The 25606-nt window shown below is 39.6% G+C and overlaps 1 protein-coding gene across 1 annotated transcript in view; it reads right to left on the bottom strand.

Annotated features, from left to right (window-relative positions):
* Positions 1–11790: 11790 nt before the first annotated feature.
* CCDC168 (coiled-coil domain containing 168) overlaps positions 11791–25606 on the bottom strand; it is a 28277-nt gene continuing 14461 nt past the window's right edge. Inside the window, exon 6 of the mRNA XM_035003784.1 lies at positions 11791–25199. Coding sequence (XP_034859675.1) covers positions 12153–25199 — 13047 coding nt within the window. The 3' untranslated portion in view covers positions 11791–12152. The remainder of the gene's footprint in view (positions 25200–25606) is intronic.

The following is a 25606-nucleotide window of genomic DNA, read 5'->3' as shown; positions in this document are numbered from 1 at the left end:
TCAATTAAAATGTTGTAAAATCTGGGGCGCCTGGGTGGCTCAGTCGTTAAGCGTCTGCCTTCAGCTCAGGTCATGATCCCAGGGTCCTGGGATCGAGCCACACATCGGGCTCCCTGCTCCACGGGAAGCCTGCTTCTCCCTCTCCCACTCCCCCTGCTTGTGTTCCCTTTCTTGCTGTGTCTCTCTCTGTCAAATAAATAAAATCTTAAAAAAAAAATGTTGTAAAATCCATCAATAAAAATAACCATTCCTTTAAAAAAACGCATAAAAGTGGATGCATTGAATCAGAGGCTATTCATTGCTAAGACACACATTTGTAGCCCAGGAGATCAAGTGGAAGATAGTCTCAAAAACAGGTCTAAAGCATGAAGGGAAGGATGAGAACCGTGGGAGACACATCTAAAAGACCTTCTGTGCAAATATTAGGTTTTCCAGAGGAGACAAAGAGCAAAGAGAGGCGCAATAACAGAATATACACTGAGACCCTTAAACAAGAGAGAGACCCCAATTGTGAATTGAGAGGACTATCCTACTCCACGGAAGCCTGCAGACCGAGATGCGGGCAAGTCCCAGAAAAGCTCTGAACTTCAAGGATAAAGGCAAAACTGAAGAGCTTCCACACTAAAAAATAAACTTACTGAAAAAAAAAATTGAGAATACTATTGAATGTCTCCTCTGTCATCACTTGAGGCTAGGAAATAGATAGTATTTACGAACTGCAGCTAAAAATGGTTGCAACCCAAGATTCCATATCCAGCCAAAGTAGCACCTAACCAGGTGGCAACAGAAACACAGATGGGGGCACGCATGGTTTCCGGGCTGTGTCACTCACACTCCATGTGGTGAACAGACTACAGAACGCTAGGTACAATAAATGATAATGAATTAGAAAATCAACTTCAAGATGGAAAAATATGAAGTGGAGAATACTTTTGAGCTATGACTCTAGGGATACATGGTTAACTCCAAATGGTTGATGATAGATTGTTTAGGTTTCTAGAATTCTGTATAAGTGCTAAATAGGGAATCTTGTAATAGAAAAGGCATTGTGCAAAGAAAACCCTGTCAGTAGGTTGGAAGTAAAATATCCAATTATCTTACCTAAATGATGGTTAGGAAAGGTCTGGGACCCACAGGAAGCAAAGCTATCTGAAGATTTTATCTCACAAGAAGAAATAGAGATAAAAGTAAGAAAGGATAAAAAGAATGTCACAAAGTTAGTACCACCCAGAGATACCCACAAGAGGGTCCCCTGCTCTGCACCCAGGTCTTAGAGCACCCAACTTTCTTCCATGCAGAGCTCACCTTCCAGGCAAGGAGTATCCAGGGTGTGTGATGGGAGGTGGGGAGAAAGGGTCATGACCACCCACTTTCTTCTGAACTGTGCTCTAGGTTCCTGGGACTACACTATACCTTGTCCAAACAGACCTGAGTGAATGTGCTTCTTCCCAAGTCTGTTATCGATAGGAAGAACACACAAGGCAGAACCCAGTGGTGGGCAAGGGACTCCTGTGTGTGTGTGTATGTGTTTGGGTAAGGCTGATGAAGCTTGCCTGTGTGTGCTCGTGTGTCCACACCCATAAGCATGATGTTCCCCTTCCTTGTGGGAACGGAGCCAGGTTGGGAAGGAAGGGGGGTGGGTTGCGAGCCAGCATCCTGGATCAAGAGTAGCCCTCTCTGCACTGTCACTTTCCAGAGCAGATCTCCAGGAAGTCTGAGAATTCTGAATTTGAGCCTGGGCTTCCAGGGTATTATGAAGATTGATTTGTCACAGCAGAAGGATAGAACATTTTTTATAACAGCTTGTTAGTTTGATTTATAAGTTTTACATATTTAGGCAAATGGTATGTGGGTCTCCTTTTGTATTCCTCCTGGGTCCTGGGGCAAGAATAATGTCAGGACAGCATTCTACATGGCAAATGATGAGCCATGAATTCAGAGAAGAAAGAAATCACTTGGGCTGGTGTGAGCTGTCGAGAAACGCTTTGTGAGAATTCACTGCAAATCATGATTAAGCTGAAAGGAGACAGCTGAGATTAGGCTAACTAAAAAGTCAAGTATCTTTTTTGAGGCTCTTGGATATAGATAGGGGAGATCACAAATCGAGTACAGGGTGTTTATTTTATAAAGGAGAGCCCAGGGAGGTTCAGCATATGGTAGCAGAACTGGGCCGACCCAAGGCTCCTGGCGGTCAGCTCCATGCTTCCCCACACAGCCATTAGCTTCCACTGGCCTGGAAGGAGCAGCAGGTTTGGACAAACAAGAGTGTGCAGGTTTGGACAAACAAGAGTGTGGAGGTCGGAGGGCCGGGTTCAGGGAGCGACAGAGAGGAGACCAGAGCTCCCCAAACTTTTCTAAGCAGAGACGAACTAGCTTGAAGTAGCCACCTTTGAAATCTCATACCTGATCTTTAAAGGTAATGTGAATCGTATTTTTCTTTAATGAGCCTTTGAAATTAGACTGAGGGTACAAGTTGAGGGCTGTCCCTTAACCAGTGGCTTTGGGCAAATCATTGAAACTTTGAGCCTCAATTTCCACATCTGTAAAATGGAAAGGGTAGTAATACTAGGTCTGTGTGAAGAGTAAATGCTATAATGTGTTTCTGGCGTGCCTTGTCCTTAATACGTGTCAGCTGATGAGCTCTCCCTGGCTCATGTGTGGGGCCAGCATTTCCCTAATGAAATGGCCACTCATGGTATGGTGGCTGGCCCCATGGCTTTGCTTTGTACATCAGGATGGTATTATTTAGTGTTTAGAATGTATGTTGCAACTTATTTACTCCCTTTAGAAAATGATATGCCCACAACAGCTGAGTTTTGAAGAATTGATGACACACTGACTTAGAATGAACACAGAGTAATGCTGAGGCCTGGTAAATGCAGCATGCGGTAGCTCACAATCAGTTGAGATTCTTGGAAGAAGGGCAAGCTTTCCTTTCCAGAGTTCCAGTCTATTTTTGTCAGCAAGGAGAAGTGATATGGCTTATTTTGTAATAATCCTAGTAATCCTATGATGATATGCATGTTCTAAATCTACTAATGAGTTGGCCGAGATGTGGTATTCTGCTTTTCTGGATATTTAAGGAGCATATCTGAGTTGCTGGAAAAGCCACGGAATTGTTTATATGTTGTGCAGAAGGGATTGGGAATAGATATTTGACAGTATTTTAAGAAAACCAGCAAACATCTTAAATACGAAATTTGTATGCGTCTTAAAATGAAATTGGGAAAAATATAGGAATCTAGCTTTGGTGGTAGGGAATTTTAGAAGAAATGGAATGTTAAATTGCATAGAGCTATCACTGGATGCTGCAAGAAACACAGTTGCTCTCCCGGCATCTTCCTCCCCCTTTCGGATTTCTTTTGACCCCCTCCACCCATATCAGCGACCTCCACCCCATGCCTCAGACAACCACCAACCTGTTCTCTGTATCTGTGAGCTCCTTTTTTTGGCTTTTGTTTGTTTGTTTTTAGATTCCACATATAAGTGAGGCCATCCAGTATTTATCTTGTTCTGTCGACTTATTTCACTTAGCATAATGCCCTCAAGGTCCATTCATGTTGTCACAAACAATAAGATTTCATTCTTTTTTATGGCTGAAATAATATGTTAGGACTTAAGTCTACCATTTTATTGTATTTTGTAAATGTTTGTTTCCTCTGTGTTTTGTTCGTTTCCCTTTTCCTGCATTCCTCTGGGGAATGACTTGAAAGATATTTGGTAATCAATTTTGATTTCTCTGAAGATTATTTTGAACATATCATATATGTGTGTGTATTCATATATATAACTTAAAATACATTATGGTATATATAATTTTAAAATATATATTTTAATTTATATTTAATAAAATATACTTAACATATTTTATATTAATAAATATATTGTTAATTATAATATATTATATATAAATTAATAAAATAAAATATATTTAATAAAAACACACATATATATAGCACACACACACTTCAGGATCTGATTCTGGGTGTTTGCAACATTGAAGTTCACTTCTAAAACTTTTTGGGTTGATTCTGGTTGGTTTCATGCTTTAGTCATTTGAGAGTCTCCCTAGAACTTCACAAACATATTTAAATAGTAGTTAATAGCAGAATATAGAAACCTTACCATTTAGGGGTCACCTGGGTGACTCAGTTGGTTAAGTATCTGACTCTTGATTTTGGCTCAGGTCATGAGATCAAGTCCCATGTTGGGGTGCCTGGATTGTTCAGTTAGTTAAGCATCTGCCTTCAGCTCAGGTCATGATCCTGGGGTCCTGTGATCAAGCCCTGCATCAGATTCCTTGCTCAGCGGGGAGTCTGCTTCTCCTTCTGCCCCTCCCTTCTCTCAAATAAGTAAGTAAAATCTTTTTTTTAAAAAAGATATTGTTGAATACAGAATTCTCTATTAAAAGCTCTTTTTTTTCCAGCACTTAGGAAATGTGGTGCCATTTTCTTCAGGCTTCTGGGTTTCTGATGAGAAATACACTGTTACTCTAATTGTTTTTCCCCTATAGAAAAAGTTTCGTTTCTCTGAATACTTTCAATGTTTCTCTTTGTCTTTTGTTTTCAAAAACGTTATGATGATATATCTTGGCATGAATTTCTTTAGGAATTCCTCAGATTCCTGATCTACCTTCATGTTCGCAGGCTGTTTCCTTTGTCATTTCCATTCTGCTACTGAGCCCATTCAATGAGCTTGTTAATTTTATTTTTCAGTTTAAAAAATTTCAATTGATTATATCTTCTATTTCTTTTCTGACACTTCATTTTTTTTTATTTGTTTCTAATTGCTTATTGGAGCATTTCTGCGATGATTGCTTTAAAATCTTTGACAGATTTTGCTTTTCTCACTGAGGTCAGATGTTCCTGGATCTTGGTATTGTAACTAATATTTGATTGTGTTCTGGACTTTTCGGGTATTGTGAGACTCTAGTTCTTTAACTCTTCTAATTTGGCAGGTAGCTACCCTATTTGGCTTTAGAACATACATCCTGGCCCATTTTTGCTTTGTTTTTCTTTCTTCCATTTTTGTTGAAATGTCAACTGAATTTTCAAAGGTTTTGCATTGTTATTTTAGTCTGCCCCATTTGTGTGCTACTTAGAGGACTAAGTCTGAATCCCAGTTAGCATTTCACATGGGAATTCACTTCTAAAACCTTTTGCTGCTTGATTCTGGCACATTTCATGAATAGGTTGATTGAGAGTCTCCCAGTACTTCATAGGCATATGTAAGGAATTCTTTTCTCTAAGTAATCATTTCCCCACTTGATGCCACCTCATTCCCGCATGGTGGAAGTGAAGTCTGGGTGCCACCCACAGTCTCCATGGAAACCTTACCCACAGGCTGGTAGGAAGGGGAAGATGTGTCACCTCATTACTAGAGAACAAGGAGGGAATTAGGGCTCGGCCCACAGTACCAGTGCTGGCTAGAATACTTAGCAGAGAGAGGAAAGGGTATAGTTTGTGATATCTGTGAAGAGTAGGACAGGTGTGGTCAAAAGGGTTCTGTCTTGCTCAGCTTCCCCTTTCCTGGTCCTTAGGTTACAGGGAGAACTTGTTTCTTGAGGTCTTTATTTTGTCTGCTCCTTGTGTTTCTGGGTTCTGACATTCTCTAGTCCCCAGAGCAGGATATGTTGGTGGAAAAATAAGACCGAGAACTGACCTCCATACCCTTTTTTGAGTCCTAAAGTCCCTGGCTAATTTGCCTTAATTTTGCCACCTTTCAGAGTCTTCTGGTATTTGTTTTGTGTATTTTGTCCAGAGTTTTTAGCTATAGTTAAAGGAAGAAGTAGGGCAGCATGTGTTATTCCATCTTCTCCGGAACCAGAAGACACAAACCCTAGGTTTTTGATCTGAACAACTAGAAGATTAGAGTCGACATCAGCTGAGATGAAGGCTATGGACAGATCAAGTTTGTACATGAAGATCAGGACTTCAGTGTTAGTTATATGAGTTTGAAACATCTATTCCTCAAACAAGTAGAGAAATTGAAAGGGCAATTAGATAACTAAGTCTAGGGTTTAGGGGAGAGTTTGAGTAGGTGATATAAATTTGGCGTAATCAAACATATAGATCTTTCAAGCCATGGGCTGAATGAGATCACTGAGGGAGTGGGAAGGAAACCAAGTACCTTAAGAGATGAGGGAAAAGAAGACGAATGAGCAGATGCAAATGAGAAGAGGGAGCTAGTGAGGCAGGAGGAAAACCAAAAGTCTGTGGTATCATGGAAACCAATTGAAGAAAACTGTTTCAAGAGAAAGGGAGAGCTCACCTCGGTCCTGGGTCAGATATTGCTAATGGAAGAAGTTTTGTAATTTGGATTTAAAGCATTAAATTTCACAATGCAGAGGTTGCTCATGGCTTTCATAAGAAAAATTTAAGTGGAGTGGTGAGGAAAACATGATTGGTGTGGATTTATAAGACAGTGGAATAGAGGAATGGAATAATGAGTGAAGAATTCTTTTGAGGACTTTTCTTGCTAAGAGGAGAAACTAAATGGGGAAGTAGCTGGCAGCAGAAGAAAGGTTAAGAGATGATTTGGGAGCTTTGATCTCTTGGGGTTTTTTTGTTTTTATTTATTTTATTTATTTATTTGTTTAAAGATTATTTATTTGAGAAAGAAGAGAGAGCAGGAAGGAGAGGGAGAGAGAATCTGAAGCAGACTCCACACTGAGTGTGGAGCCTAACATGGGGCTCAATCCCACCACTTCGAGATCATGACCTGAGCTGAAACCAAGAGTTGGATGCTCAACCGACTGAACCCCCAGGTGACCCGTTTTGTTGTTGTTGTTGTTTTGTTTTTAGATGAAGAAATAATAGCATATATGCTGTTGGGACTGATCCAGTAGAAAGAGAAAAAACAAGGATATAGTACAGAGAGGGGAAAATGTTAAAATGATCCCTTGAGTAAATGGGAAGGAATGGGATCTAATGTGCAGAGGCATTGGCTTGAGATAGCAGCAGGGATCGTTCATCCATGGTAGGTGCAGGTGGGAAGAGAGTCTGAAAATTATCCTCCCTTCTTAGTGAACTACAAAGCAAGGTCATCTGCTTGTGAGGATGGGGTAGGAATTAGAGGTGTGAGGAGAGAAGTAAAGGTATAAAATAGTCAGCCAGGAGAACTGGGAGTGAATGGATTATGGAAATGTACTAAGGCCCACCAGTTTTGTTGTTGCAAAAGTAGGAGGACACAAATTAGAGTGACTATGTGTGTGTAGGGTAATCTGCTTGGAGAAAGAAATGAATCCATCCAGCTTTAGTCTCTCACTAATCTATCCCTTTGCCCCACTCACATCACCTTCATTGTCCTATTATTCTTGAAGACCTGCTCTTGAACAAACTACAAAAATAGAGCATTGCAACAAACTTAAGTTGGCAGTACCAAACATGTCCCCCTGTGGCCACATGGAGTATTTTTTAAATTGTGAGGGAAACGCAGCGACATCTGTTGGACACTGTGTGAACTACTAGCTCAATGTAGTTCACACTTTCCTTACTAGATGGTTCTACATTCCTGTCCATTCCTCAGTTTATTTGTGAAGCTGAGTTTTCTAGCTTTTGCTGAAATAAAACACTGCACAAAAATCAGTTGGAGTGTCCGATCTGATTCTAAAGTTTGAAAAGTTGTGCAGTGCCCAACAGCAAGTAATTGTGGTTATCTAAGAATAAAATAAAAAAATTTTTAATGTATATTGTTTTTTCAAACAACTTCTAAGTTGTTAAGATACGAGTAATAATGAGGTTGTTTAGACCTAAGCTACTTAATATGAAGAATTATTAGCTATTTATTTTGGTCTAGGGGTGTAATCGGAGACACTAAAGGCACTGAGAAAGTTTGGGAACCTCTGATTTGAGGATGAATTCTTGTTGCTTCCTCTGTTTCTTCCAAGTAATGGGTCAAGGCCCTTGAGGGATGTAGTTGTGTGCAGTAGGACTAGGAAATTCTCACACCTAAATCTTAGTCTTGCACGGGATAGCTTATGAAAAATCCTCCCTCCCTCATTACCTTGAAACTTTGGAAATCTCTCTTCCCGGTTTTAATGGCACTTGGCTGCACCATCAGCATCTGTTATAACTCAGGTATTTAAAGCCAAAAGGAAACACAGGACTCTCAGCTCCCCCAGAGTCTTGTGTATCTAAAAGAAACCAGGCCACGTGGGTCACCAGAAGACTTGCCTTGGATGTTAATCGTTTTGCCAACATCCACTGCAAATGGGTAGTTCTTGATAGATGGCTTAGGCCAAGTAACTGTGGCCTCAGAACTGCTTCTGTTTTCTCCAGCAAAGATGCAGGAACAAATACTTGTGTGTTGGGGAAATGAGCTGCCACTAAACTGTGTTTATGTATGTGTGCGTGTATGAGCCTGTTATAGGGCTCTGCAAATATCATCTCTTCTTGATCCGTAACTGTGAGCTTCCCAGGTCAAGACTGTGCTTTCTTCATTTTTGTTAAGTTCAGCACCCAGGACAAGGCCTGGCCCATGGCAGACACTGAATAAATGTTTGATGTTAGAATATGGATATTAATTAATGAATTCCTGTTATCTAATTTGCATAAGCAGATGTACCATAAAAACTCAAGAAGCTTAAGCTGTAGGGCCCCCAAAGATTTATAAATATTTGAGGTATTTTAATTGTAATTAGTTAAAAATATTATCTCTTTCTACTTTGCCTTACCATCAATCATATTTGACTTCATGTTTGGTGAGATCAGAGAGGCTGTAAACATTTTTGGGATCCATCTCCGGGCAAGTGGAGTTAGGATGCATTTAGGTTGGGTTCGGGGAGCTAAATGTTGTGATTGACATTCACTTTTGTCTATAGTTATGCTAGCCATCCCAGTGTAGAAATGGGTGCCGGGAATCCTTCTGCCCACTGTGGAGGACACATCCCAGGTTGAGACATGAAGTCAGGGGTAAGGTCATGTGAAAGCCTCCTACAGTGCCCCATGCAGGAGGAATGTCCATTATAGAGGAAAAATGGGACAAGGAGGGGAGGTATAGGAAACTGGTCTATAGAAAATCTTCCACCAGGTATGTAAAAATATAAGCTGATGAATCATTCTCTATAACACCTAGTCAAAAAGGATATTCTTTTCTGACAAGAATATACTCAAAAGAGCAGAGAACATAGAATACATTTAGCATACTTTCTTTTTTCATGGGGATTGCATGATACAGAGTTTACCACTGTTTGCTGTTGTGGTACGAACCAATACCAGTACCACGAACAGCAAGGACATCTGTGTGTAATGTAACACACCTTACACATCTTGGCTTGTCAGCTTGCATCTTACAGATTTGATGTATCGTGTTCTAATGAAGTCTGGTGGTTCCAGATGAAATGGTATGAAAAATGGCCACTGAGTCAACAAAAGTGCCTGCATTTTCTACATTTTCAGTAATAAATAATAAATTTTGATCAACCACTAGAAGATTGGTTTACCTTTGATCTCTATATGAAAAATTATAAAACTGTTTTTCAAAGAAGTGATCAAAGAGTGTGTAGCCAAAAAAAAATGTTGGAAAAAAGTATATTAAGCAGTTAAAAAAATGTCATTTTTCTGGATTATGATGGTTTGGGTTTGATCAGCTTTACAAATTTTGAACTTCCTACTGATTTCTTTTCTTACTCTAAATATGCCCTTTCCTATCTACTTTCACATTCAGAATCTTATAATATTTCTCTATTAACAAACAGACATTTGATGTCTCATGATGCAAAATGTCTTCACAATGCAAGAACTAGTCACTCAATCCCTCCCTATCATTTATGGTAGGAAATTTTGCTATTTCAGCCGTAAGAGCTCTAACTATGTAACATTTAACTATTTGGGAGCTCTATAGCTCTAGCAGCTTCTAATTTGCCACAAGTGACAGCTGATCTTCTGAAACAAATACATTTTATTTGAAATGCTGCACGTTATGTAATCTATCTGAAGACCTTTTTAAGGAACAATTAGGGATCCATAGTTCATCATTTCAATCTGCCAATGGGGGCAATATTAGCAAAATGCAGATCATGGGAAACTCTATAGAACAAAAAACCTGGTTTCTTCAATTTGAAAAATTGTAAGGAAAAAACCCCAGTGGAATGAGAAGCCTATGGATTAAAAAAGACTTACAAGACCAAGCGCAAAGTGTAACTTTCTTTATATCCCAATTCGAAGTGACTTTATGAAATAATTGGAAATCATCTGATTGAATATTTGATATTAATAAATCACTGTTACTATTTAAGATGTGAGATGGTTTTGTTAAAAAAATAGTTATCTTGTTGAGATATAGAAAATATTTATAGATAAAATTAGTATATCTGATTTGTGTCAAAATACTAATGGAGAAGTGGATGAGAAGTAGATAAGGCAGGTTTAGTTATAGGTTGAAGTTCGAGGGCTGGGTGAGGGGTACACAGAGGTCCATCCTACTATTCTGTTTTTTTGTGTGTGTATGCTCAATATTCTCTATAATAAAAAGTATTAACATATTCAATCTGATTGTCAAACCCCATGGACAGAACTCGTATAAGTTGCCAAGACCATCATTCTGATGACAGAATCTATTAAATTGGTTGTAGTGCATGTCTTGGGAGTTAAAGTCTTTTTATTGTTAAATATCAAAAAGTGAAACAATTTTATTATTTCTATTGTTAACATTAAAGTTGTGTGTATGGGGCGCCTGGGTGGCTCAGTTGGTTAAGCGACTGCCTTCGGCTCAGGTCATGATCCTGGAGTCCCGGGATGGAGTCCCGCATCGGGCTCCCTGCTCGGCAGGGAGTCTGCTTCTCCCTCTGACCCTCCTCCCTCTCATGCTCTCTGTATCTCATTCTCTCTGTCTCAAATAAATAAATAAAATCTTTAAAAAAATAAAAATTTAAAAAAATTTAAAAAAAACATTAAAGTTGTGTGTAAATTGTATAAAATTATGTACTTTGCTTAGTTAAAACAATGGGATATTTTGTAATTGTTTGTTTTATTAAGCATGCCCAAATATTCCAAGCATAGTAAATATGTGTTTTAAAAAGCTCAAGTAGCATTTATAATAAAGGAAGCACTGTTATTCCTAGCATGAACGTAATGGTGGCATGAAAAACTATCATCTATCTTGTCATTTAATAACAAAATGATTAACATTATGGAATATTTCTGAGCCCCCCAAAATTTATCTTCTGAATGAGACCAATACTTTATTCACATACTAGGAATAAGCTAGTACAAAATACATTTTTAAAATATTCACTTGTTGCTAAAAATCCTGCTGCCCCACCCCCACCCCAATCCCACACATCTGTTTGTTCTCCCGCAGGCCCCTGGGTCGACTTGGCTTTCCTGGACTTCCTGCAAGAGCCTGAGCAGGGGTCATCAGCCCCGAGGGCAAAGATGGAGTTCTCAGTCATTTGCCCCAGCAGGTGAGCCAGGGGCCCTGAGCCAGGGGCCCTGAAGCCCAGGGCAGGGAAGTGCATGGGCAGGTGGCTGGAGGCAGGCAGGTCGTACAGGTACACTGGGAGGCAGTCTCCCTCCCCCCGGTAGTGCTGCAGGATGACTTTTTGCCCCTCCCAGAGCATGTTCCTGCAAGATGGCAGGTACTCTGGACTGAGGTCCCGAAATGACTAGGTGACCCTGCAATGGCAGACGGTGATCAGGTGCAGGCCAATGAGCTGCTGCTGAGGTCCAGAAGGAGGACAAAATCATCACAGGAATATGGCTTCTCAAAACCAGTACTTATACCTGTATTTTGTGACCTTTGACATCGTTGAACCCTCACTGTTGTTTAAAACTCTCTCCCTTTAGTTTCTATGCCGTCCCAACTTCCTGGTCTTTCTCTCTCAATCTCATTGATAGGCTCCATTTCTTCTGACTCACCCTCAGTCATTGTGTGGGATGGAAAGAAGGCTTCCACGTCTCTGCTCATCTCCTGTGGGATTATGAGGAGGCAGCTTAAACTAAAAGGAGATCCCACTGCACTGTGGGATCAAGCCCAAAGTCATCTGCTCTTCCATCCTATCCTCCCAGAACAATTGTGCAAATCTACTGCAGAAATAAAATATATCAGTTTAGAAACAGTTCATGAGGAAACCATTTGACTTTATCTGATTTTATTTTTCACAGAATAACACAATAGCAATCAGCTTTCCACTTCAGAGGAATCTAGGTATGCTAGTATCTATTTGGATGTACTGGACTGAAGGACTCCAAGAGGGACTCCAAAAACTTTTTGGATGAAGTCCATATATTGAAAGAACTTGAAATCTTTGCCACCAGAGGAACTCTGAAGTTTGTCTTCCTTAAAGTTCTTGGGGGAATAGTCCAGCGAATGGTTTGGGGCATAATTTCCAGTGAATCTGCTGGTATACAGGCATAAAAAAATGGCTGGTTTTGTTTTCTTTCAGAATGAAAGTTGATATCCTCTTGATGAAGCTTTGATGGTAACTTAGGTTTGCTTGAGAAGTAATTTGATCTTTCTGACTCACAATTACGGACTTTCTTCTTTCTTGTGCATTTCTCTTTAGTCCATGTATAACTGTAATCACAGTCCCAATGAATGTTGTTCTTTCTAAATAAATCAGATTTGGCCTTCTTTCCTTCTTTGCTTTCCAGATGTCTGTGAGGTTTGCCTTGGCCTTTTGCAAGATGTAATTTGATGTTTGATTCTGTTAAGGGAGCTAAAGAATGGTTGGTTCTGCACCTTGCAGTCCACGAAGACTTCTCTTCACTGAATGGAATGGAAGATGATCTAGACAGAACTTCCCCAGCATTTAATGAACCGTGGCGCGACCAGTCAGGAGATGGCATTTTAGAGGATGACCTATATTTCCTGCTTTTGTGGGATTCATAGGAAGGTGTGACAATTGAGGAATGTTTTCTACAGCCTCTAATATGTTGGGAACCTGAATCTTCCCTGCACAATGGTTTCAAAGTAGTTTTGCTTTTTTTCATCTTGTAGAGATTTTCCAAAGGAATGCCTTCCTGTAATTCAAATAGAATGTTTTGTGATTCCTGACTTAAAAAAGGGTTGGCTTCCAAAAACATACATTCTTCACTCTCATGTGCTTCAGGAGCTGAGCATTCCTCCACGTTGGCTGAACTCTCAACATTTGTCTGACCCTCGGTAAAATCTTCAGAAATCTGAGTTGAATGGGAATCAACTAAACTGGGAGTGCTTTCCTGGGTCTTTGAATCAAAAGATTTGCATTTATCTGTTTCTTGACACCATACATGACATTGTTGATCTTTTTCCAGAGGCGTGTGAGATTTTAACTCTGAAAGAGCTGTAGTATCTTTCTGCACTGGGCCTTGTTGATTGGGGTCGGAAGCACACACAAGGGTCGGCTCCCGGAATCTTCTCAACGATGAGTTTTCACGAGGACTTTGATTTTTGAAAGAGATGTGCTGTTCTAACAGTTCCATGTCAGTGCAAAGATCACCACCACTTTCTCCCCTGTTACCTATATTTTCACATATTGCAACTGTGTTTAACTTAAGAATATGTTTGGGAAGTGCAGTTGGTTTAGGGAATACACTTCCGACTGGAAGCCCCAGGAGAAAATGAAGGTATTTGTATTGTAAATCAAGATCTATTTGATGAAGAGATTTTTCCTCAAAAAGTAACAAAATTCTATTTTTTCGTCTTGGTACTTTGAAACCAGAATGAATACATTTAGATAAAGGCTTCCTTATATTCTGAGGACTGCCCATTGCATAAGATTCTCTTACAATTCTGGGAAAGGCTTTCATGTGAATCTCCAATGTTTTCATAGAAAAGTGTATGAGCAGTTTGTCTTTTTCTTCTACGGAGTAGTTTTGAAGAATATGAGGCCATGGCATCTGCTTAGCTGAAGTCACTGAAGACACTCCACTTTCTAGCTTACTAATCCTCCTTAACTTTGTAGTGATCTCTTCGCTGTCACGTGAAACACGGACAATCAGTGTCTTCATACAGCTGACAGGCGGTGAATCCTGGGCGCATTTCTGTTTTAAGTGAAGTTCTACAGTATCAATCCCTTTGAGAGACAAAAAGCACATTTTTTTATGTCTCGGATATAGCCTCCAACTGTTATCTTCTGAAAAAGACTGATTTAGATAAAAGTTGAACTTTTGGAAGGATTGTTTTGCCATCTCTGGTATCAGATTCAGTTTTATTTCAAATGCTTTTGACTCGAAATGATTAGTGAGCTTGTTGTTTTCTTTAGGAGTGAAACGTTCCAAAATGGGTTTTGGCTGCACGGCGGGAGGTACGGTTGTGCATGTTGTATCTGGGCTCCCTGCACGTGGTGGTAACTTCCAATCATCAGGTTTTGGGGCTTTTCCTTTTTTCAGTATATCCTCACAAATGTTGTCATAGATCATATTTTTTATCTGGGATTCAAAGATATTTTTAATTGCTTCAAAAAGAGGAAGTAAACTTTCTGTACCTGTACTACCTGCCACTACTTTTATTTCATTACTTTTAACTTGGGATGGTATAGGCCCGGTTCCTGGAAAAGGTTTTTGGTGCTGGACATTTTGTGCGGTTGTAGCCTGGATGGGTTCGCTCTGATCCCCCCACCGAGGGGGTGAGATACACTCCATGGTATTGAATAGCTGAGTCCCATGTTGTGGTTCTTCTAGTCCTGGAGGGGAAATACTCATACTGAGGGTACTTTCCATGGGGGCTTCCACATCGTCCTTTGGCTCGTCAGACATGAGTGGACCCTCTGCGGGTGTCAGAAGGGGCTTTGGTGCCTTTCCTTCTTCTTCAGTCATACGCAAGTCAGATTCTTTTATGATCCTTGAGCTGTCGTGCCCTGGAACAACCCTTTCTTCTTTGGTTTGTGGAATTAAATTTTTTTCCTTTGTTTCACTGCCGAGGTTTGCTTCTGATTTGACACTGGGGAGTTTTTGCATTTGTTGCTCCTCTACCACAGAGGGCTGGGAATCCTGTGGAGCTGTGTCTGTAAAATTCTGGTCCCCATCTTTTACAGTGCTCAAGCTATTCCCCTGAGTGTGTGGTGATTTCTGCTGGAATGCAGAAGGACAGAGTATCTTTTCTCTTCCTCGGTTTGTCTCAGAGTCTACTATTTCTTCTATCTGAGAAGAACTCACCGTGGAAATAGAAAGACTTCTGACAAATATTCCTGAGGCACCTTCACTCCGCAAAACTGTTCTCTTTGGTCTCTTCAAGTCATACTCTAATTTCTTTCTATTGCTTGGAGTGCCATGTCCCATGTTGTTAAGAATCTGTGAAACTGGATGATTTGGGATTTTCATGGTTAAATATTTGGGGCTCAATTCTCTTTTCAAATCTGCTACTGTTAACCTGCCTTTCCAGCCTTTAAATTTGAGAGAAAGAGGAATATAGGCATAAAATGAATCCAGAACATGTTTTTGAAACAATTTCTGTGGCTGAATATTTTGTTTTGCACCAGAGACTTCTAGTTCCTTTTTATGTTTTTGCTTGATTGGGCAGCTGTTTGCTCTATGAGTTATCAGCTGAGTGTTAATTTGAGGTATTTGTGCCTTTAGAGATGGAATGTTCAGGTTTACGGTATTGCTTGTGTCCCTTTTCTTATTCTCCTCCAGATTGACCATGGTGTGTTTGTGCATTTCTGTTTTGTCTGCTGCCAGACGGATAGCTATGTTTGTGTCTATTTTTAACTCCCCTTCTTCCATTTCTAATGTTTTTTGCTCCAGATTTATAGTAGTGCTTGTGTCCATTTTATTTTTTCCCTCCAGATCTCCAGATTGAAGTGGAAAAGTCCAGTGGGAAGAAAGAGACTTCTGAAGTGATTCTAGAATATATTCCTCTTGTTGCGGAACTGGCAATCCCTGCTCTTTTTTCCCTCCTATGGTATCAAACACTGTAATATCCATGTGTATTCCTGGTAGTATTTGTATTCTAGGGTACACTATAGTTTGCTTGTGTACATCTGTTTCCAATGGCGTCTTCTGCCTTCCATTTTGAAGTGGGAACTTAAGAGAAAAGCTGGAGTCCAGCCAGGTCTTATGTCCACTTTCAGACTGGAGCACCACTTGCTTTTTCACAACAATCTCTTGTTCCTCTATAATTGGGGAGGTATCTGACTCTGCGATATTCATTTTCTCAAGTGATCCCTCTGTCTGTGGGGCCAACACTTTGGGAGAGAGCATTTTGCTCACTTTATCGTTATTATGTACATCTTTCGCTGGCTTATCAAATTTATATGAATCTGCGGATCCTGGAGATGCTTTTGATAAAGTTTTTTGTTGGTGGGCATCTTGCTCTGAAACAGAAAATCCTTTTGCACTTACGGGGGCATCAAATGTGATATATATTTCCTTGGATATTTTCCTTGGTGGTGTAACTAAAACCTTAGGGCTTATTTTATGGTTTAAGTTATCCATTATTTCAGTTTGTTTCTTCAGATTTCCAATTTTAGTGGGCTCCATGGTGGGGTAGGAAAGAAATGTAGTGAAAGTTTCTGTTTTGTATTTTTCTGGCTGAACCTCTTGTCCTGTAAAGAAATACTCCAGCCTCTTCCCACTTATGGTACCAAATCCTGTTAAATAAATGTTCTCATGCTGTGAATTTAAAACTAACTGACTCAGATCTCCTTCAGATTTGACTCGTGGAGGTTCATTCCTTCGCTGTACACTGATCATGAAGTTTGAGGTCCACTGTTGCACTGCTTTTTCTTGGTGCACAGAGTGTCCCGCTTTTTTAACGATCTCACCATCACCAGCAACTACCTCTCTAATTGCTGTTTTCTGGGTATCTGATGATTCCTGGAGATTTTGCTGTGGAGGAGAGGATCCTGTAAGTCCTGGCACATCTTTGTCTACTTTGCTCCCTGAGTCTAGATAAAGGGAAGGTGCTGATGGGACAGAAAGAAAAGTCCTTGTCAGAACCACAGGTAGCTCATCTTTACCTTTGTATACGTTTTCCTTTAGCTCTTTAATATTCAACACAAATTCCTTTGTGTTAAAGATATGTGAAATTGACGAAATCCTGGCCTCTTTGTGATGCATCCTGATCCTCATATCTACTGTTTTCACTTCGTGCTTTTTTTCTTTCTGTGACATATGTTGTTTTCTTTCTCTTATATCACAAATTTCCCCAGTATCTGCTCTCATCTTTATATCTGATACTGCTGAAAGCATTTGTGGAATTAGAGAGAGTCTTTTAATTCTAAGCCTTTCTTCATCTACTTGTATACCTTTATCCAATGTAATTTCAGCTGGAGGTTTGGAAACATAAATTTTTCTTAGCACTGTACCAGGTGGTTTACCTGGACATTCATCTTTCTTTTGTTCTTGCCCTCCAATGTTCAGATGCAATTCTGTTCTATGGAGCATAAGTAAAGGAGGTGATTTCCTGGACTTCAAACTTGTATCTGTGGTGTGTGTCATATTTCTCATATCTATTGTTTTTTTTCTGTACTGCTCCTCTTCCTGAGGCACGAGTTGTTTCTTGTTTTGACTGTCTTTCATGACATCACCATGGATTGCTTCTGTATGTACTACTTCCCCGGCATTTGATTCTCGTTGCACAACAGACCTTGCAGGTCCTAGCATTTCATCACCTACCTGTGTTTCTTTATCCAACTGCAGGTGAGGGAGAGATGGTAATGGAGAGGAAGAGTTGGCCACAACCACACTTGGTTCATCTTCACTTTCCTGCATCTTCTTTTCTTGATGTTTGGGAAACATGAGGTTTACTATTTCTACTCCATCCTTTTCCTTGTTCTGGGGCATATGATATTTTCCTTTTTGTGGACTGATTAAAATATCACTGGTAATGGGCTCTATACATTCCATGTCCTCAGAATCTGATGATTCCTGGGAGTTGACTGTGGGAAAAGAGGATCTTGTTAATATTGGTATTCTCTTTTCTTCAACTCTGGTATTTGTGTTGAAGTGAAGTAGGGGAGATCTGCAAGTACAAGTCTTAGTCAGCACTGCACCACCTGGCTCACGCTGACCTTCCTGAGCTGTTCCCTCTTGCTTTTTAGTTTTCCACCAAAGGGCACTTAGATTGTATCTAAGTAAATTAGGTGATTTCTTTGCTTTTAAATACCTATCATTGGGATCCACCATACTATTCATATCCACCTTTTTCTCTCTGTCCCTCACTTCTTTCAGTAATGTGTGTTCTTTTAATTTTTTTACATCATTTGAAAGTTCTCCATCAGTTGTTTCTGCGTACGTTGTTTTCACTGCACCTGGTGATTCCTTGGACTGTAGGTGCAGGAGAGGCAGTTCTGTAATTCTTATCATGTACCCCTCTCCTTCTCTTGAACCAAATTTAAGATATGGTAGAGTAAGTAAAGAAGTACAAATGTTTTCCAGATGTGTAGCTAGGTCATTTTCATCTTTCTGCACCTTTCTCTCTTGCTCTTTAATTTTCCACTGCAATTTTTTGGTATCGAGTATACGTGAAAGTGGTAATTCCTTTGCCTTCAGAGCCATAGGTATTGGGACCATTTTGTTTTCAAGATCTGTTTTGAGTCTATCCTTCTCTCTTAACACACAACCATCAAATGACTTAGTATATGGCTTTTTGCCTGAACTGGATGGATCCTGAATCTTTGGTGGTGGAAAATAGGATTGTGTTATTCTTAGTGTGTCTTCCTTTTCATTCATCCTTGTGTCCCATTTCAGGTAAGATGGAGAAGGTAAGGCAGCATAGGTTTCCTTCAGAACCATTTCTGGTTCACTTTCGCCTTCTGGCACTTCTTTTCCTTGCTCTTTAATATTCAAAGGTAGCCTCTTTCTACTGGGTAGATGTCGAAGTGGGGATGTCTCTGCTGTCGAGGTGATTATTTGGGGGAATCTTCGATCTTTCCCACCTTTTATTTTTACTCTGTCCTTTACCTCTGTATATGGCATACTTTGATAAGCTTTTATTATTACGTTACATGACCTAATACTTTCACTGGAATCTGCATATCTGATTTTTCCTGCACCTGATGACTTGGAGCCCAGCAATTGTGAAGGAGAGAATCCTGTAACTGCAAGCAAATCTTTGTCTACTTTAGTTCTTGTGCCCAATCTGTGGTAAGATGGAGAAGGTGTGGAAGGAGAAGTTTTTGTCAGAGCCACATCAGGATCTCCTGTTCTTTGCTGCTCCTGTTCTACTTTCTCCTTCATATGCCACTGTGGTTCCTTTCTCTGGTTCAAAGCACCGTGTTCGGTGACACTGAATGTATGAGAAGGTGGTGATGTCTTTGCCTTAAAATCTGTGCCCTGGGGCTGCGCTGAGCCATTCATGGCTCCTGTTTGTACTCCGTTCCTTTCTGCCTGTCGTGGGCGTGGGTCTCCTTTCTTCACATGGCTATCAGGTGAATCTGTAGATGCTAATTGCCCTGAGGGCAATGATTCTTGGAGCTCAAGATGTGGCGCATCGTTTATTATTATTCCTGGCTCACCTTCCTCGTCTTTTATTGTGTTCCACTTAAGATGAGTTGAGGAAATGAGAAAAGGATGAATTTTGCGCAGAAGCACAACGGTTTCCTTGTTATCTTCTTGTCCCACTTTCACTTGTTCTTTGATGTTCACTTGCAGTTTCTTTGTTTTGACTATAAGGGAAAGGGGTGATTTCTTTGCCCTCAAAGCTATATACATAGACTGCATTATGTCTTTCTCAAAAGTATTCGCTTTATCCTCTTCTCTCTGTGTCATGTATTTTGTTCTTTTTGAATCATTTGAAGTATCATTCAAAGGTAGTACTGTACGTGTTAATTTCTCTGCATTTGATGATTCCCTTGGCCATGAGGGTAGAAGAAACGGTCTTGATACTTGTTTCTCCTCCTTGCCTTCTATATTTTTGTTTAATTTAAACTGAGGCAGAGAAGGTCTTGTCAGAACCTTACCTAGCTCACTTCTTTCTTGTATGTATCTTAATTTTTCTTTTATGCTTGTCTGTACTTCTCTAATTTGGGCGTCACAACCCCCAGAGATACAGAGTACATGTGGAAGTGGTAATACCTTTGCCTTGGAAGTTGTGCCTTTGGGATACATTATATATTTTATATTTACTATTTTTCTTCTATCTTCTCCTTCCTGTGGCTCATACTCTTGTACTACTCTTACATCATTTGAAGTATCATCTCCAGCTGACTTTGTATACACTATTTTCCCTGCATCAGATGATTTCTGTAGCTGTAGTTGTGAAACAGCGGATCCTGTTATTTCTTGCCTGTCTTCCTCTCCTATTCTTGTGTTCAATTCATGGTGAGTTAAAGATTCAGAAGCCCAATTTGTGGGCAGAACTACTTCTTGTTCACCTTTACCTCCTCTATCCACTTTCCCCTGTTCTTCACCTTCTGGATCCTCTTTCACCTGCTCTTTAAGATTCAATGGTATGTCCTGTAATAGTGCTTTCTTTCTTTTCAAATCTTTATCTTTTGGATGCATCATGTCTCTCTTGGCTGATTTCTCTACATTAGTCTCTTCCTTCTGTGGTGTATGTTCTTTTGCTTCTTGTACATCACTTGTGATATCACCATCAGTGGACTTATTTGCTTTTTTCACTGCATCTGATGATTTCTGCTGTGATAGTTCTGGAAGAGAGGATCTTGTTACTTCAGTTACATAGTCTGCTTTTTCTATTCTTGTATCCAACTGTAAATGAGAAGGAGCAGGTATGCAAGTGCTAGTATTGGTCACAAGGACATTTGGCTCTCCTTTAATTTTTTGTGTCTTCTCCTCTTGCTCTTTGATGTCCAGCTGGATTTCCTGTAAAATTGGTGATCTCTTTTTCCTCAAAAGTATGACTTTTACCATTTTTACTTTCTCCTCTTCTTCCTGCATTATATAATGTTCATTGGATTCTTTTACACTGTTTGAGGTATCACCATGAATAGACTGTTTGTAAGCTATTTTTCCTCTATCTGATGACTCCTGGAGTTCTGTTTGTAGGAAAGATGGTCTTGTTTTTATTAGCAAGGCTTCTTCCCCTTTTATTCTTGTGTCCACTTCTGAGTAAGGTGGAAAAGAGATGGAAACACAAGATTTGCTCTGAATCCCAACTGGTTCATCTTTATCTTCCTGCATCTTTTTCTCTTTTTCTTTGATGTTCAACTGTAATTCGTGTGCAATTGGAGTCCGTTTTACCTTCAAAGCTATTCTTTTGGGATGCCTGATTTCTTCCAAAGCCATTTCCACTCCATCTTTCTGTGGCATATATTTTGCCTTTTTTATACTGCTTAAAATATCATCAGCTGGCTCCTCACATATTCCCATTGTATCTGATAATTCCTGGAGCGTCAGTGATGGGAGACAAAATCCTGTGATTCCTCGCATGAGCACCTCTTTTATTCCAGGATCCCACTCCACATGAGGTGAAGAAGGAATGGAAGTATGGCGTTTACTCTGAACTATGTCTAGATTACTTTTATCTTTCTGCATCATTTCCTCTTGTTCTTTGTTGTTCCACTGTGGTTCTTTTCCATGCAGTGTGTGTTCAAAAGGTGTTTTCTTTCCTTTAAAAGTGACACATTTGAGGCCCCTTATGTCTTTCATATATACTCCATCTTCTTTTTTTCCCTGTGGCAAATATTTTGATTCTCTTACATTGCTTAAACTACCTCTATTAAATGACTCTGCAAATGAAGTTTTCCTGACATTTGGTGATACCTGGAGCTTTAGTGGTGGAAGGCAGCTCCTTGGTATTCCTGACTTATCTTGTCCTACTTTTATTCTTGAATTCACATTAGTTTGTGATAGAGATGGTAAGGAAGTACACAAGCTTGTCAGTTTCATACCTGATTGACCTTTACCTGTGTGCACCTTGCTCTCTTTTCCTGTAACGAGCGAGCTAATTTTTTCTGTACTTGGAATGTAATCCACAATGCTAACTACTTCTTCTGATGCCTTCTTTTCACATGGTATCTTACTCTGTAATACATCCCTCAAAGAGTGAGATGCAGACTTTGGAGAAATATAGTGTATACATTCTGGATGCTCTTCTTCTTTTCCCTCAACAAGCAAGCGAATTCCTTCTGTATTTGCAGTGTGGTACGTTGGAGCCTTTAATGTTTTTTTTACACATGGCAACTTAATCTGAAGTACATCCATCAAGGAATGAGAAACAGATTTTGGGAGAACCTTGCATGTACTTTCTTTTTGATGTTCTTTTCTTCTTCTATTATGCAAGCTAAGAGAAGGTTGATCTACTGGAGTATCTGCTTCATTCAATGCTTTGTCTACTACTGAACTCAAAACTTTTGAACTCACTCCCTTTGCTGAGACTTTTTTCTTTAGCTTTTCATTATAGAATTGATCCAACATGCAAGAAGAAATGGATTCCAGAATATTTTCTTTATTCTGGTTGGAACTATGTAGTTGCTTCACCCCCAGTTTTTCAGAAGTCATTTTCTGTCCATTTAATCTTAATGGAATATCCGTTAACTCTGATCGCTCTTTTCTCCCTGGATTTACACGTAAACTTAGAGAAGTGCTTACATCTTCCTTCTTTGTATTTACCGCCTGTGTTACCTGAAGAGGCTCTTTATCTGGGTGGGACACAGAATCCACAATACTTTCAGGAACACCAGCTGGTTTCACCTCTCCTTTCTGCGCTGCAGACATAGTTTGCTGGCCCACCAGACTGGTATAAAGAAACTTCTGTCCTTTTGAACCTTGTGAGATATTGGTTTCTTTTATATCTTCTCTTCTCAATAAATGTGAAATATTCCTTTTGTTAGTGTATATATCTTCCTCAGCTACCTTTCCTGTGTTCTTCAAATGAGGAGGTTCCATAATGGGGTAGGCAAAAGACCCCTGAATTGTCAGTGACATACTTCCTTGTTTCTGAAATTCTTGCTCCTTGTGAGTCTTTTGATGAGAAGCATCCAACTCTGTAAGAAATATATTCTGTCCTTTTGAATTTAATGAAATACTGGTTTTCTTGGATACTCCTCTCCCCCATGGAATTGAAACTGAATGTTTGACGACGTCTGCATCTTTGTGCTTTACTCTTGGAGCAACAAGGAATTCACATTCTGTATGAGTTCTGATTCTTGGGATGTCGAACCTAGTGTAATTGATTTCCCTCTTCTGGGAAGCTAGACCAGAGTATACTTCTCTTTTCAAAGCTACTCCCATTTTCACATGGTCAAGCTCCTTCTTCACATGTTGGCTAATCACTAACTGATCTCTACATTGTGGGAGAAGGTCTAGTAAAACAATTTGGCGCTTTTCTTTTTGCTCTCTAATGCATTGTTTCAGTGTTTTGATATTTCTTGAGAAAGCACTCTTTATATCAGTGGACTCTGAAGATGACATTTTTCTTTTGTTTAGTGACTTCTCCAGCTCTAGCTGTGGAGGAACGTTGATGGGCTTTCTTGGCCTGGATTTCTCCCTTTCTACTTCTGTAAATTGTTTAATTTGAGATGAAAGAGATCCAGAATCACAAACAGTGTTCAGAAATAAATCTACTATGGTTTTATCTTGCTGGAACTCCTTCTGTTTCTTAATGTCACATCTCAGTTCCTTTTTGTTTCTTCTGGTTCCACATCCTATAGTATTAAACAGCTGGGAGACAGGTGGTTTCTTTGCCTTCAATTTCATCTGTCTGATATGCATAGTGTTTTTCACACCTGCTGTTTTTGCCTTAGCTTTATGTTTTATGATTTTAGGATACATAGGTATGTAGGCATAAGCAGAACTAGCATTTGCTTTGTTTAGGGCATTTCTCTTTCCAGAAGATTCTTCATAGATATCCCAGGTACTAGGTGATGGCTCCATTTTTAGGTGTGATAAAATAGGCATAGAATCATATACAAATTTTAGGTCCACATTTAATACAGTTTTCTCTCTCTTTCTGTCTATCTTCTTTCCCTGTTGCTCATTAATGCTTAAAGCAGCATGGCCAGTGATATTAAATGGTTGTGAAATCACTAGCCCTTCAACTGGCAACTGCATTTGTGTTGGTTGTACATGACTAAACCTTGATACTCTGTCCATCCCTATTTTGAATCTGCTTTGTCTTTCAATGTCATAGGTATCTGGTGTGAAGTAAATGGTATTTGGAAATGTATCAGCCCCATTTTTACCTTGACTCATCTGTTGCATTTTGGTTTTTAAATTGGATCCAAGTTTTTTCCTGCGTTTTGTGGTAAACCGCCCTCTGATTTTAAGTATTTGTGAAATTGCTGGCTCCTTTTCCTTCAGAGTTAAACATCTGGGATTCAATGTGATTTTCTCTTCTAATAATCGTACTGTGTTTATCTGGCTTTCAGAGTCAGATAAAATTGGTGTAAAGAAATCTACAGGCTCCAGGAAAGTTGTGGCTGAATTCTCCCATAACTCTGCCTTTTCCTCTGTAATATGACCATGCAGATTTCTGTGAAGTGTTCTGTTATATAGCGTGCCCCTTGCTGTTGCATCGAGGGAGCGTTCATCAGTCACTAACTTGGGTGGTGGAATCTTAGTTCCCTCAGCAGCAAGGAGTGATGCCTCACCCACACCTTCAAACCACTGCCTCGTTTTCATCTTGTACTGAAATTTGCACCCCTTCATCTTTCTATGGCTTCCTGTAATGCATCCTGTGATATTAAGCAACTGTGAAACTGATCGTTTCTTTGCCTTCAAAGTTACATGCTTGGGATTTATTATACTTTTCTTGCCTACAAACTCTAATGTGTAGCTCTGGCTTTTAGGTTCACATGAATCAAGACTGGAAAAACCTGAAGATTTTAAGACTATTCTTACTAAGTCATTTTGATTCCATGCCTTTTTCTCAAAAATATAACTATCCCATTTTCTCCTAGGATTTCCACCCCAGAGAACGCCACCTTGTATTGAACCAGTCTCTGATTTCCTTGCTTTTGGAAATGGAGTCTTTAGACCTCCCATACATTTAATTCTTTCTTGAGTATGAAGACTTTTTTTCTCTGTTTCAACTTGAAGAAGATTCATCACGTGTCTAGAAACAGGCTCCAAAATAGTTTCTCTAAAGCATTTTTCTTGCCTCATTTTTTGTGCTGCACAAGACAAATTCCAAGTGCTTCTGACTTCTAAATCACTCAGTTCAGATTCTGATTGGTAAGAACCAAAATTTTTCATATGATGGGCACTGAAACTGAAGTGTTGGTTATAGTGTGGGACTGATTCTGATAACATTTTTTTGATATTTTCCTCTTCCCTTTCATGTTGCACATTCATTTTCATTGTGTTGCTGGATCTGTTTTGTGGATCAGCTGAATTGGCCTTCCACACTTCCCCATCACATGGTGATTTCCCTAGCTCTGCAGAGGTACGGCTACATAGTTTTACTCTTGGTTGATCCATCTCTGCTTCTGATGTACTATGCATTTCCTTATCTATTTTGTTATCAGTTGAAACAGGTGTGGGAGACAATAATGCATTTGCTATACTTTCATTTTGTTGCATGTCATTTATTGTAGATTTTAAGTTGTAGTCCTGTTCCTTTCTACAGTAGAGATTATCATGTTGAGTGATATTAAGCATCTGTGAATAAAGAGCCTTCTTCTTTGCCTTCATGGTTACACAACTGGGACCCCTAAGATTTTTCCTTCCTGAAAATTTTAGTATCTTCTCCTGACTTTCAGAGTCAAATAAAACAGATATTGTGGACATTGTTACTAAATCTCTTTGCAACACTCTAGATTTCTTGGCACCCATTTTCCTTC

This window comes from Mirounga leonina, unplaced genomic scaffold (genome assembly GCF_011800145.1).
Source record: "Mirounga leonina isolate KUSES-001 unplaced genomic scaffold, KU_Mleo_1.0 Mir_127, whole genome shotgun sequence".
NCBI lineage: Eukaryota > Metazoa > Chordata > Mammalia > Carnivora > Phocidae > Mirounga > Mirounga leonina.
The sequence above is the reverse complement of the archived record's forward strand: the minus strand, read 5'-3'. Positions and strand labels throughout refer to the sequence as shown.